At 47.2% G+C, this 14,384-nt stretch overlaps 1 protein-coding gene across 8 annotated transcripts in view; it reads left to right on the forward strand.

The window, feature by feature from the left end:
* CCDC180 (coiled-coil domain containing 180) overlaps positions 1-14,384 on the forward strand; it is an 85,997-nt gene that overhangs the window by 14,390 nt on the left and 57,223 nt on the right. For all 8 annotated transcript variants that reach the window (XM_037797282.1, XM_037797283.1, XM_037797284.1 and 5 more), the window contains exons 5-12: positions 2,568-2,677; positions 3,352-3,480; positions 3,584-3,694; positions 3,811-3,906; positions 6,007-6,170; positions 7,658-7,777; positions 11,002-11,081; positions 13,062-13,150. In XM_037797282.1, the coding sequence (XP_037653210.1) occupies positions 2,568-2,677; positions 3,352-3,480; positions 3,584-3,694; positions 3,811-3,906; positions 6,007-6,170; positions 7,658-7,777; positions 11,002-11,081; positions 13,062-13,150 (899 nt within the window). The remainder of the gene's footprint in view (positions 1-2,567; positions 2,678-3,351; positions 3,481-3,583; positions 3,695-3,810; positions 3,907-6,006; positions 6,171-7,657; positions 7,778-11,001; positions 11,082-13,061; positions 13,151-14,384) is intronic.

Below are 14,384 nucleotides of genomic sequence, written 5' to 3' on the forward strand. Positions count from 1 at the left end.
TAGCACACCATTTTGATTCCCTTCTTCCCTTTTCTCTGTATCTTTAAGTTATTTTCTTAGTGGTTATCTTCGTGATTTCAATTAACATCTCAAACTAATAACTGAGTTTGAATAATACCAACTTAGTTTCAGTACTGTACAAACTCTCTATTCCTATATATGTCTACACTTCCCCTTTTAAAATGTTATTGTCTCAGGTTGCATCTTTATATACTGTGTGCTCATTTACATATACTTTAATTATTGTTTTACATATTTGCCTTTGGTATCATATAGGAGGGAAATTCAATTATAAACCGAAATGACAATAATACAGGATTTTATATTTACTTCTTTGGAGGTAGTCTTTCGAGTGGGCTGTGGAACTAATACTCCAGATTGAAATTCTGTCCCTGATGCTGACTGGCCATCTGGACCTTCTCAGTCTCTGTTTCCCCCCACATAAACCAGGGGTGATTACTCCAGCCCCATTCTAAGGATCAAAGCAGACTCTCTAGACCCAGGTTGGCACAGACTGAGCATTACTTGGTTGGTTCTGTAACATGTGCTTGATTCTCAGGTTAATATTATAAATATGACCATCTCTTGAGGTCCCTGTATCTTGTTTTGTATTGATTTTAAGTATCTATCATAAATGTTGAAGAGGGAAAAATGACCCTGCAGCAGTTGTGATAGGAAGTAGAAACAAGCTTTTAAAAATTCATGATTAATGAGGCCAAAGAAATCAGTGAATAGGAAATGGAATAAATCTGTTCTTTCACTCCTCCAGGAAAACCTACTCTATTTAACATTGGTGTTTTTTTTTTAAATTCAATTTTATTGAGATATATTCACATACCATACAGTCATCCATGGTGTACAATCAACTGTTCACAGTACCATCATATAGTTGTGCATTCATCACCCCAATCTATTTTTGAACATTTTCCTTACACCAGAAAGAATCAGAATTAGAATAAAAAATAAAAATAAAAGAGAACGCCAAATCATCTCCCCATCCCACCCTATTTTTCATTTAGTTTTTGTCCCCATTTTTCTACTCATCCATCCATACACTGGTTAAAGGGAGTGCAATCCACCAGGTTTTCACAATCACACTGTCACTGCTTATAATCTACATTGTTATACAATCGTCTTCAAGAGTCAAGGCTACTGGGTTAGAGTTCGGTAGTTTCAGGTATTTACTTCTAGCTATTCCAATACATTAAACCTAAAAACTGTTACCTATGTAGTGTGTAAGAATGTCCATTAGAGTGACCTTTATCTCCATTTGAAATCTCTCAGCCACTGAAGCTTTATTTCATTTCATTTCACATCCCCCTTTTGGTCAAGAAGATTTAACATTGGTTTTTAATCTTGCTGCACAGTAGAATCAACTGGTATGCTTTTTAAAATTATCTTTGCCCAGCCTGATACCTGGACATTCTGATTTAATTGCCTGACCAGGCATCAGTATTTCTTGAGGTTCCCCAGATGATTCTAAAGTGTAGCCAAAGTTGAGAACCACTGTCCTAGAGTACACACTGTTTGTTTACATTTTATTTTTGCAGTTAATGATAATTTATACGATGTACTAAAGAAGCCTGTGTTCATGTGGAATAGGAAATGGACAAAGTGTGTTAGGTACAAATCAAGGCCAGGAACTTTCCCTGTATAAAAGCCGGCCATTTGGGAAGGTTCTAGAGACAAGTGTTCCTTTCGTCTCGAGTGCAGCACCTGAGGCTCACCTTTGTGCTGGGAGTGCTTCCTGCCCGGTCAGGTTGACTGATGCAAAACAGGTGGCTAAATGATGTCACTCACCTTACTGTGAGTTTCAAGACAGTATTTCTCAATCTGCATTTTCTTCTTTCAGATCACATTGTCCTAGTATGACTTTACCTAATATTGAAGTCTCTTTTTCTTTCTAATTAAAAAAGTTATATATGTTCACTGTACAAAATTAAAACAGGATAAAGGGAGATAAAGTAGAAAGTAAAAACTCCCCCTCCGTAATAGCACCCCTTCTCCTCCCAAGGGAGGGCCACCATTAAACCATGTGGTATAAAGCTTCCCACACGTTAACAGGGGACAGTGGGCCAAGGGAGTGAGAGTGGGGACTCTGGAACCAGGCTGCCCAGGTTCAAGTCCTGCTCAACCGCTTCCTATCTTTGTTCTTTAATCCCCATGCCTAAGCTTTCTCACTCATAAAATGGCCATAATGACAGAACCTACCTTTTGGCTTCATTATGAGGACTAACTGAGTTAGACCAATACCTGGCACATGTTAAGTGCTATGCAAGTGTCAGTTATTATTATTTTATATGTATTTGCATCTATGAAACATAAATGGTACCATTCTATACATATCATTCTGGAACTTCTTTTCTGCATTAAACTATATATCTGAGACCTTGTGCCCTTTTTCTTTTTGAAGCCTCTGTCACTGCTTGCCTGTCTTTGTGCTCCATCCTCGGAACCCAGGCCCTAGTAGGCAGGTGCTCTCTACCTGTTCTGCCTTTTCCTTTGGATCTCTTCCATCACCTTGGAGCTCTGAGGCAGCCTCATCACTTCCACTGTTTCCCCCCTAGTTCCTGAGAAGATAAGCACTGTCACCTTTGAAGGGCAAAAAGACTACAAGAAGGAGAACTATGAGAAAGCTCTGGTGAACTTTCAGGAGGAGATCATGCAAATTGGGATGGTGAGAATCCTCCTTCTCCCTCCTCTTCCTTTTACCTGCGTGTCCCAATGTGTGTTCATCAGTGCACACACCCTCACTTTCCACCCCAGCTTGCAGGTCCTCAGTGGCTTGCCGTGGCTTGGACAGAGTCCTCATAGCCATGTTTGAGTGCTTATTGCATGCTAGGCTAGGTGCTAAACTCACTACAAGCATAGGTCCTTATAATTCTCAGAGCAGTTCAAGAAATTAGGTAATGTTATTGTCTCTACTTGTTCCTGAGGCCCGGAGAGTCTTGCCTGAGGGTCCCACAGCACATGAGTGGCCAACTGGGAGATGGACCCCAGGTCTGATGCCAAAGCTCAGCCATTGACTACCCTGCTCAGTCCCAGGCCTAAAATTGATTGCCCAATGCCGCCTGGTGCTAACCCCCCCTCTACTCAGTTCTTGTTCCTCTCCAGAGACCATATCCCTAGTCACCTTATCCCTGAATGAGACCAGCCTTTCTTCCTCTGAGACTTTGCCCTTCCCAGTCCTCAGCGGTGAATTACGAATCAGTGGACCTCAGCTACTTAGGGCCAGGTGATGGTGATCCTTTTTGAAGATGGGACCATGCCTGCACTGCCCCATTAAGGGAGGGCTCCCTCCTGCCCAGGGGTGTTGAGTACCGTAGCCATCACCTTCCTGGTCTGTTTTAGGAAATGGAGCCTTGCATTGTGGAACCGGGAGTGCTTCTTTTGAAAAAGCTGGCTGAGTCTGAGGAAGACATCAGCCGTCTATTCACAGAGGTAGAAAATGACTGCAACCTCAAGGACTACACCTTCCAAGTAAGGGGCCCCTCATGGCCATGCTTCCCCACCCTGCTCTTCCTGGGTCCTTCTCCTTCCCTTCCCTCCTGCTTCCCAGCCTGACCCCAGCTTCTCCATGTAGACTGTGTCAGAGCTGTGGGATAAGGTGGCCGAGAAGTTCTTGCTCTGGAAGCAGTGGATTAAGGAACTGGATGAAGCACTGCACTCGCTTGAGTTCCTGCGAGCTGATAAAGTAAGTTGGCATGCAGATGGGCCTTGGTGATTTTTGCTTGCCCAGTAAGGGCACCCATCTGTTTCCTTTGATTTCTCCAAGAAAAGAGTCACTAAAGGGTGCCTTGTCATTTCCAGCTAAAGAACGTGTTGATGAAATATGTGGAAATCATAGAAAAAACATCCTATCTCATGCAACCTGATGTGTACAGGCTGATACATAAAGAAGCCATGGTGAGTGATTTTCATCATCGGGGGTTAGCATGCAGGAGAAGGAGGGGGACTGCATTATACCCCAGCCACCTCGTGTCTTGGGAATGACTTGCTTCCCATGTGTAACATCTCCAAGAACTCAAGTTAGCCCCTTATGTTTCAGAATCAACATCTTTATTATTGTACACTTTTTCAATAGAAATCTTTCTAAAGTACGTTTCATGTTTTCCTGCCATCTTAAACCATGCTTACCCAACATAGTGTCTTGTTTTGAGCACTGATGACTGCACCAGGTGCCTGCTACATGTGGGCTTTGGGAAGGACACCAGGATATGGAGGGATTAAGTTCATGGTCTAGTGGGGACTGAGCATATTGGCAGATTGTCACCAATTACTGTGAGGTGACATGTTTCCACCACTGTGTTCAGTGGAAAAGAACTACACAACCAGGTCACCGTCTCTGGGGCTGTTGAGATCTCAGGGCAGTTTGCACCCTCTGCAGTGACCCCCACCTGCTCTGGGTGTCCAGTTTTCTAGTTGTTTTTGTCTATTCTGATGGCTTTCAGTTCCTGTTGCTGAACCACACCAGCTTGTAGATCTGTCCCACTGCTTCCCCTGGTCCACATCCCCTCCTCCCCCAGCTGCTTTCTTTGGGGTGGGAAACAAGAAACAACAAATTCAAGGTTGTTAATGATGTCTCCAAAGTTAGAGTGAAGGCCAACCATTCCACTCCGTGAACACTTCTTTTGTCAGAGGTGTGTTTTGCTTACATGGCTTCCCTGACCATGTGCAGATAGCTGAGCCTGCCAGGTAAAGGGCCTCGTGGCAGCATAGCCAGGTGAAAGGAGTCTGGCGTTCAGTATCACAGGTGGGTATCAGCCCCTGTCTATGCCTTGGTGTCATGGGCAAAGCACAGACTGCCCTCTCCGCTGCCCAGATGTGAAAGCTGCTGAATGCCTAAGCCCCTGGGCCTGGAACTCCCAATCCATAAAATGGGGATAATAATACTTACATGGCTATCGGGAGGACAAGAAAAGAGGGCGCAGCGATGGTAGCTCTCATTCTGAGAAAAATGAGAAGTTCCTTAATTTTATCACATTTTACCCATTAGGAGATTCCAAGACACCAGTGTTCTAGTTATGTTTCAGTGTTTGATTTCCTATGCTTATGTTATTCACCATAACTACCAGCACTGTGCCGTATGGTCTATGTGCATTTATCTCATTTAATTTTACAAAATCCCTATGTTGTAAATAGCATTATCCCCATACTATGGCTTTGGAACTGGAGGTTCCAGAAGTACTTGCCAATGATCCCCAAGCTAGTAGGGACAGCTGGCATCACACCTCAGGATCAGATGAAAAATGATTGTTTTACTGGGATTTCTATCTTCAGAGCTTAGCAGTTTCTCACCCCAGTCCCAGGGCAGTGCCAAGTCCCCAGCAGGCTTTGGGAAATCTGTGGAACCATATTTGGTTGCTTCAGTGACTGGGGGTTTGGGAGATTGGAAAGACTACTCTCATTTAAGGGGGTCAGGGATGCTAAACAGCAGAACAGCACCATACAATGAAGAATTGTCCCACCTCATCTCCAGCCCCCCTTGCCAAGTATCCAGGTGAGAATCACCGGGAGGATTGCCAAAGAATATCCTAGCAGTGGTCTTAATTGATAACTGGGGAAGAAAGAACATGCTCATAATGACCATATATGGCCAGTGTCTGATGGCAGTAACACTCTGCTTTTGGAACAAATTTATAAAACCCAGTAAAACACTTAGACCCCACTGGTGTGCTTGACTCCTTTCTCCTCTAACAAATGATTGTGTGACCCTGGAGTTGGCTTGAAGCTCATCACACTCAGGGTCCAGGTTAAGCCTTCGAAGGTGACCTGATCACCATAGGTGCCTGCTCAGCTGACCTCCCGGGACCTCCCGGGACTCCTCAGCATCTCTCAGTCCTGCCACTGCACCCCAACCCCAGCCCTTAGCTCTGGGCCCAGACCCTTTGCCTGCACCTCACTCAACCTCTCTGCAGCCTCCCACTCCCCACCCCCGACCTGAACCTTGTTTGGACCCATTAGAACCCCCACCCCATCTAGAGCCCTGCCCTCCTGTGGTCACAGATGATAAACCAGGCCCTGCTGGGCAATCGGAGGGCCCTTGCCCAGCTGTTTGTCAACCTGATGGAGGCCACCCTGCAGCAGGAGCTCAGCAACCACCACCGCTGGCAGGCCCTGGTCAACGCCTGGAAGGTTCTCAAGAAGGAGGCCCTTGTGCAGAGTTTCAGGTCAGGGGCTGCCTGCCAGGCCCACAGCTCACCAAGGGTCCCTCGGGTCAGGGGCATTCTCTCTCTCTCTCCATTTTTGTTCTTGTTCAAAAATGCCCCTGGTTTTCTGCTAGTAAAAGTAATATATGCTCTTAAAAAAAAAGTTAGAAATAGATATAGGTTTAAAGAAGAAATTAAAGATCACCATTAATCCCTCCCCACAGTGAGAAGCATAATTCACATTTTGATTTATTTTTCCCAGGCTTTCATAGGCCTATGCTGTATTTGCAGTTTTATGTCTTGTTTTCTTCATTAACATGATTTTGTAAGCATTTTCTGAGCTCAGTATAAATTGTTTGAAAACATTATTCTGAAAATCTGCATAATTTCTCCTTTTTACTACTACATATAAGCCTGTGGCTACTGGGTCCAGGAGAATGGACATCTTTGAGACGTCCTACCCTTGGTGGAAAGTTTCACCCATGGGAGGGAGGATGAAGAGAGGGCTCATCTCCACACCTCCCCATTCACTTCTTAATATCTACCCAAGGATCCTGGAGCTTTCAGCCAACAAAAAGGCTTTCTTTTATGAGGGAAGGGATGCCTTGGGCCAAGATGTCTGAAGGACACCAAGGACACAGGTCCTGGGGATGAGAGGAGTGGGAGACCCATCTGTACATCTGCAAATCTAGAAGAGACTTTCACCAGAGTCTGGTCCTGGGGATGAAGGAAAAGTGTCCCAAGGATTGGCTCTACCACTGTTTTCCATGTGACTGTGGTCAAGTCACTTGTACATTCTGAGCCTGTCTCTTCCTCTGAAAAATGGGCATAATAATGGACCTGGACATAGGGTTTCAGTGAAGGGCCAAGAAGATACTGTATGGAATGTCCTGGCTCTGGGACTGGGAGTAGCAAGCTGTTATATGCGTCAATAAATGTCAACAGTGATTGCAATACCTGACATTTACTGGGCCTTTCCATATGCCAGGCATGGGGCTAAGGGCTTTCCTTGCATTATCTTACTGAGTCCTCACAGGTGCCTTATGAAGAGGGTATTACTATTAGCTCTATTTTATAGAAGAGGAAACTGAGGCTTGGTGGGGGTGGGGGATGACTTACCCAAGGGCACAGAGCTGGCAGGCAACAGTCAGGACCCCGACCTGGATCTGTGTCTGCCCCCCCTTACCCCTGCCCCTGCCTTAGCCCCTGGGCTTCGCTGATGGTTCTTCTTCCCTCTCTCCTCCCCTTCCCTCCTTTTCTTTCCTTCCACCTTACCTTCTTCCTTCCCTCCTTTCCTCCCTCCTCCTCTTCCCTTCCACTCTCTCTCCGTCCCTTCCTTGCCTCCTCTTTTATCAGTGTCCCTGAGGCTGAGGATGGAGAGGAAGGGGCTGAGGGTGGTGTAAGAGAAGGGGGTGCTGGGGGCTCTGAATGTTTTTACTTCAGTCTCCTCCTCACTCTCCCACCTGCCCTACCCGTCCTCTGCTCCATGTGCAAATTTGTCTGCCCAGTGAGTTCATGGCTGGTGAAAGGATCCAGACTCCTCCAGGTGTAAAAAAGGAGGTGGATGCCATGCTGAAAACCCAGAAAACCCTGCAGCAAGAGCGGCTGAAGCATCTCTGTACCCTCTGGTATGAGAAGGAGTTGTCCTGTGGGGGGTGGGGCACTCTTCGGGGCAAGGGGTTGGGGGAGGCCGGGGTGTGGCCTTCAGCAGAGACCTCTCCCCTGAGGCATCCTCTAGACTGGGCATCTCCTGGTTCTCTGGTCCTGGGCCACATTCTGGGGCATTCAGGCCCTGTGACAAAAAAAAAATGACACATTTGAAGCAGAAAGTAGTTTTTATTGTGACTGTGGCAAAGAGCTTGAAAGGAGGCAGTTGGGGTTGGGGGGTGGTGCAGAGCACACAGAGCCTAGAGGCTGCGTTAAGGGATTTGGACATTTTCCTGAGGGCACTGGGGAGCAGAGTGACACCATCAGTCTTCTGGTTTCAAAGGGTAGATTGTAGAAGTCTGAGGCTAGAGGCCTGGGGGTTGGTGAGGAGGCTGCTGCCATTAGACAGGGGACCTGTTAGGGGCTGGACTTTCCTCTCAGATCTGGGTCCACCTGAATCTGGGCCCACCCAAACAGCCTGAAGCTATTCAGCGGAGTGTACACCGAATGTTCTAGACCCAGGAAGCCCACTGCCTGGGGAGTCTGTAGGGTCCACACTCAGCAGCAGAACAGAAACTGCATGGAACTACAAGTTGGAGATAACTTACCTTTTGGGAAAAGATCCCTCCTCTGCCTGTGGTCTCACTGGTCCTGCTTTCCCTGCTAACCCAGGGTGGCTGCAGGTTCTTTCCCTTTCCCCACCCCAGAGTGTGATATCTCCTAAGGTGTAAATGAATGTCAGGACCCTACAGGACTTGAGCCAGAGCATATCCAGTGGGGTGCCTTTGCCCCATGTGCAGCCACACTTTGATCCAGGTATGAAATTAACACAGTGGATAAAAATCTCAGTAAAAGGAAAAAGTGCATTTGCTCTTTTCTATAACTTACTTTCTTTGTGATTCTGAGCTCTGTCTTAGTTTTCCAGGGCTTCTCTAACAAAATACCACAAACTGGTTGGCTTAAACAACAGAAATTTAATGGCTTATAGTTTGGAAGCTAGAAGTCCAAAATCAAGGTGTCAGCAGGCCATGCCTTCTCCACAATCTGTAGCATTCTGGTGGTGACTTGCCATCAATCAATCTCTCCCACATCACGTGGAGATCTGTCTCTATCTCCTGCTCTGACTTCTACCACCACTCTGTCCAATTTTCTCTGCTTAGAAGGTCTCCAGTCATACTGGATTGGATATCAGGCCCACCCTGATTCAGTTTAGCCTTATCTTCAAAGATCTGTTTACAAATGAGTTCACACCCATAGGACCAGGGATTAGACTTAAACATGTCTTTATGGGGGTCATGATTCAATCTACCACACCCCCATTCTTCAGGCTGGGCAAAACTCTGCCTTTCTTGGCGTCCCCTCCATTGAGGTGAAGTTCTAGAGTCTCACGCAGTGCTGCGGCTGGGGAGTCTGGCCCTTGGTTATTGGTCCACCTGGATGCCTCTGGTCCCCCTGTGGCCCCCAGACAGTTGGATGCAGGAGCCTCGAGAACGCTGCTCTGAGCCCAGCAGCCTCCCACCCAAGCAGCCGTTGCTCTCCAGGGCTTCTTGCAACTACTCCTACAGTACTGCCAAGAAGCGGGGCCCAGACCACCACTGCCCAGTTCCCACCAACCCTCTGCCCTCACCTTCCCCCAACCCCTGCACTCCCCCTCCCCCAGGGTGCTCAGTCACTCCCACAAATGCCTTCTCCTTATCTCTTCATCAGTGCTCTAGAGGCTTCTAACAGCTAGGCTTTTGAAAACAAAAGCCAGAAAGATTTCTAGACTGCTTTCTTTTCTGCCCTGCCACATCCTCACAGGCTGTAACCATGGGCCTCGCTGGCTCCCTGCCTGAATGGAGTGGATAGAGGTCAAACTTACAGAGAAAAAATGCATTCATAGATGTTTTTGGCCACAGCATCTGCAGGTGGAGCAAGGAGCTGGGAGGGTGATTTGGCTGACATGGAGGAAGGGGAGGTGGAGTGTGCAAATCAGAGGCAACAGTGTCTGTTTATGGGAACAAGCAGCTGCTTTGCAGTGGTTACATAAAGAGGTAAAGTCAGCACAAGTTTAGTGTCTGGAAGTGTGTACCTTGAACACAAGGCTTGAACAGCCAGGCTTAAACCTTATTCTTAGAATTCCAGTGAACTTCAGGAGGGAAGGTTTGAGTTTGTTTGTGCAAGGAGGACTTGAAGGCACCCACAAAGCTCCTTATGCAGGCAGCCGCCTATTCCTACTTGATTGGCCAGGCCCCTAAAGCAGCCTTCTAACCGAGGCAGAGGAGCTGCCCCAGGGAACTGCCTCATAGGGTAGCATGGAAGGTCCCATGTGCTCCAGAAACCTGCCCAGGTTCCTCACTTCTGCTCATGCATGGGTCTTGCATTAGGCACATGGGCAGTGAGGGCAGAGGAGTTGGGAGTCTTGCTAAGATTCTCTGGAGCCCTAGGAGGATGTTATCCAAAGGCCCAGAAGAATCCTATGGATTTTTCTGGCCCCAATAAGTATATGAGCATATAATTTTTTAATACTTTCTCATGTGTGGAGCCTCTGCTGAGACAGATGCGGCCCCTTTCCATGTGGTCTCAGCCTCCAGGGGGCTACCGGGCTCATTCACAAGGTGGCAGAAGAGTTCTCTGAAGCAAGAGAGGGCAAGCCCCGAGGCACAAGCCCCTTTCAAGCCTCTGCTTGTGTCCCATTGGCCAAGTCCAACTTCAAGGGGTGGAGGATTAGACTCCACTGAGCAATGGGAGCTAACAATATTAAGGCCGTTTTTCAATCTGCCATACTATTATTTTAATGGCTTCAGGAATAGGTTTCACTGTAGCGTATTTAGACAGTTCCCTATTGCTGGATATGAAGGTTATTAAGATTTTTTTGTATTTATAAGCAATAGTGTTAGTGAACATCTGAATGCATAAACTTAGTCAGGATTTTATATTATCTCAGATTAGGTTCCTAGAAGTAGAATTCCTGGTCAAGTGATGTGGATACCTTGTTTTATCCCATTAGGAAAATGCAAAATTCAGTTTCATATTACTAAGTAATGGGCTTGTTAATATTGAAAGACCTTGTTTTTGGTACCAGGAAATTCCCAGCAGGTCACTTTGTTTCATCAGACTTTAAATAGATAATACTCTGGAACTACATTCCTTGAAGATGCTACCAATTTTTGTAAGTAAACATTTTATTCAAGTTTACCTTACTTGTCATGTCTTCCTTCCCCAGCGACCTTCTGCCCCCTGTTTACAGCAAAGCTCAGCTGTCTGAGTGGTACTCTTCTCTTATTGCCCTGAATAAGCGGATTGGTAAGTGATGTTTGTGGGATTCCACTCAGGTTCTCCAGGGCTCTGTACAAGTAGTAGCTTTGTAGTAGCTCAACCAGTCATTTATTTGACTGTCTGTTATAAACCCAGGAAGCAGATGACATGGCCATCCTGGGGAAGCGGAGCAGCAGATGCAGAGGGAAAAGTGAGCCTTGAGGGTATCTGACCTTTAAGACCTTAGTCCCCTTAGCTGGGTCCCTTCCACCTTCTGCCCACAGCCTCCCCAAGTCACTGACCAGCCAGCAGCAATGCCAGACACACACTCTGACCCCTGACCAAAGCAGGCTGCACTCACCCTGTGTGGACGATGGTTTGGGAGCCAGGTCCTGGGGGCGCAGGTTTAAGCACACAGACTTTGCAGGCAGAGACCTGGGTTTGATGCCTAGCTCTGCTCTGTCCCAACTGTATGACCTTGAGGGCATCATTGTTGCTCTTGGACTCAGTTTCCTCTACAAAATAGGGATCTCAAGAGGAGCAATAACAGTATTTACCTTGGAGAGTTGATGGAAGAATTCAGTGAGATCCAGTGGTCAAATCAGTTCATATGGAGAGTGCTGAATAATAATTGACAAGTGGTATCACTGTCCCTTGTAAAGGGAAGGGCTCAGAGGCACAGAGAGGTATAGTGTCTAGCCCAATGTCACACAGCTAGTAAAGCAGCACCCTTGTACCTAGGACTCTATCAGGTCTCGAATAATGAGGGTGTTTCTGTGAGAGCCACGAGACCTTCAATAATAGCAATTGCTGTTCACCTGGCACCTCCCAGGGACAGGCTTTGTTCAAGGCCCTGGCCAGCAGGTGAGTCTGCCCTCAGGTCTTTCCAGTCCAGAGCAGAAGTCAGACTACACAGGATGTTCCAGCAGGGAGTGGGTAGGTCAGCAGCTCTGTGAGCACATGGTGGACACAGCCTGGTTAGGGGTCATGGAAGACCTTGCCAGTAAAATGATTATCCAGTTGAGAGCTGCAAGGCAAGTAAGAGTTAGACAGGCCAAGAGGTGGGTAGAAGCATTCCAAAGCATAGGGAACAGTACGTGAGGAGACCAGAGGCAAAAGAGAGCTGGGGAGAGGAGAAGGTGGCAGGGGAGGCTGGAAGATGCAGAGACCAGACAATGCAGGCCATGTTGGCCATGAGAAGGGGTCTAGACTTTATTCCCAGGCCATTGGGAAACCAGTGGAGGATTTGGAGCTGGGGATGATGAGGGGTGCAGGAGTAGAAGCAGCGGGTTGTGGGAGGGTCCATCCCAGTGACCTCACGGGAAGGGTGGGGATGCTCTGGCCTAGGAAGTGACCCTGGGGATGGGAGGGAGTGACTTTAGAGCTTCTTTTTGCCAGTTCCAGTGTGTATCTATCGTCCCCACTATCCAAAATGTACACCCAGTTACCATGTACCCTACCTTCTCCCCAATTTTTGTCAAAGAACAACCACCACAAAATCTGCATTGTCTTTCAGTCTCTAGAAACTACCTCAAGAGTCACACTGAGTTTATTATAAACAAAGAAATAACAGAAAAAACGATGGGTAAAAATAAAGAAGTTTCTGAGCATTCAGCTAGTCCACTCCCATTATAGAGATCTAACCACAGACATTATGTATGAACCCTCATTAATTTGCATCCTGGTTACTGTTTTATGACACAGCATAACTCCCCCAAAGAATTTCATCAGCCTGACAACTGAGTTAAGAATCAGAGTCAGAATGGATTCAGAAAAGAAAAAGATAAGATAAGCTCCTTATTTGAGGCCCTTATCTTTGGGTGTCAGGAACTTTGTGGGGAGAGTGAGTCCCAGCACCTGATCTGAATCAGATCCACTGGTCTTCACCTAAATAAATCTAGCTATCAAGACACTTTGCTAGAGAAAAGCTGCTTCCCTTTGCAGAGGGGAAAATCCTCTTTCTAATTTCACCTCTTCCTTCTGGAAGAGTGAGCTGACATGTTTTGCTTCCACCCTCTGCCCTTGGAGACACCTTCCACATGGACAGCATGATGCAGATCCGCTTGCAGTACGAGAAGACCTGGCAGGAGGGCCTGGCCCAGGTGCAGAAGTGCAAGGTGGGTGTACCTCCCACTCCAGGAGTCCCGAGACAAATGAACTAAACGGATGGATCCAAAGTTCCTCTCCATGACCCTGGTCCCACCCCCACCCCACACCCTAGCCTCACTCCTCTGCTTTCCCTTTCTCGCCCAGCCCTGGCTCCCACTGGCCTCTGAGCCTTCTGAGGAGCTGTTCCCTCTACCTGAGTGCTCTTCCTTCCCTGCCCGACACCCGCCTCCCACCTCAGCTATTCCCACCTTCCCTGCAGGTTTTAGCCCCAACGTTCCCTCTTCTGGTAAGCCTTCATCTCCTTTGAATACATACAACTGTAGATAAACTTTTAACTGGGAGAGGATGCTTTATTTTAAAATTCGTGCAAAATTCAAGGCTTAATTGAAGATGGCTGCATAGAGAGGAGTGGAAGCCAAGTAGTCCCCCTGGAACAATTAAAAAAAAACAGAACAACTAGTACATAATCTGGAATAACTGCGGGGGGATAAATGTGATAGTCCACTCATCATACACCAACCTGAATTGGGAGGAATTCCTGAGATCACAGCATAAGATCTGTAAGTAAAAACTGTGGATCCAGACTTGCGGAAGATGGCAGTTAGGAGAGACAGGGCAAAAAAACACCACCTCCGTGAAAAATACTAGATAAAAGCCAGAAAGTGACCCAGAACACCAGTTCCAGTGATGCACCAGCCAGACAAGTTCTGCTAAATCCACAGGGACCATGCATTGGGTGGAACGGGGAGTCTGTGTTCTGAAACGAGTGAGTAAGCCCGCTGAATATTCAGCAGCCACACTGCGGTGTGGGGAAACCGTGGGTTGGCATTTGGAGGTGGACTAGTTCTTTTTAGAAACCCAAAAGCAGCTGCAGCTATGGCAGTGAGAACTGCACAGGGAAGCGCGGCAGGAATGGCGTCTCCACAACCTGTGAGTACGCCTCGATATCTGGCATGGACTATAGCCTTTTTCACACCCACTGCTAATTCTCTCAGAGCTAGGAAGAAGTTAGCCAAAAGGGGAAAAAAACCATGCCCCTTACAGCTGTCTTCCTGGTGGGCTGGGAATGCTCCTGCCCGGCACCAGCACCACAGCCCAGAGCCGTGCGAAAAAACCCAGTGCGATGGGAAGTGTTTCCAGCAACACGCACACACACCACAATATCTGGCATGGACAATAGCCTTTCGCGCACCCACAGCTAATTGTCCTAGAGCTAGGAAGGCAGAGCGGTGCAAAAGGGGA

This window comes from Choloepus didactylus, chromosome 10 (genome assembly GCF_015220235.1).
Source record: "Choloepus didactylus isolate mChoDid1 chromosome 10, mChoDid1.pri, whole genome shotgun sequence".
Classification (NCBI taxonomy): Eukaryota; Metazoa; Chordata; class Mammalia; order Pilosa; family Megalonychidae; genus Choloepus; species Choloepus didactylus.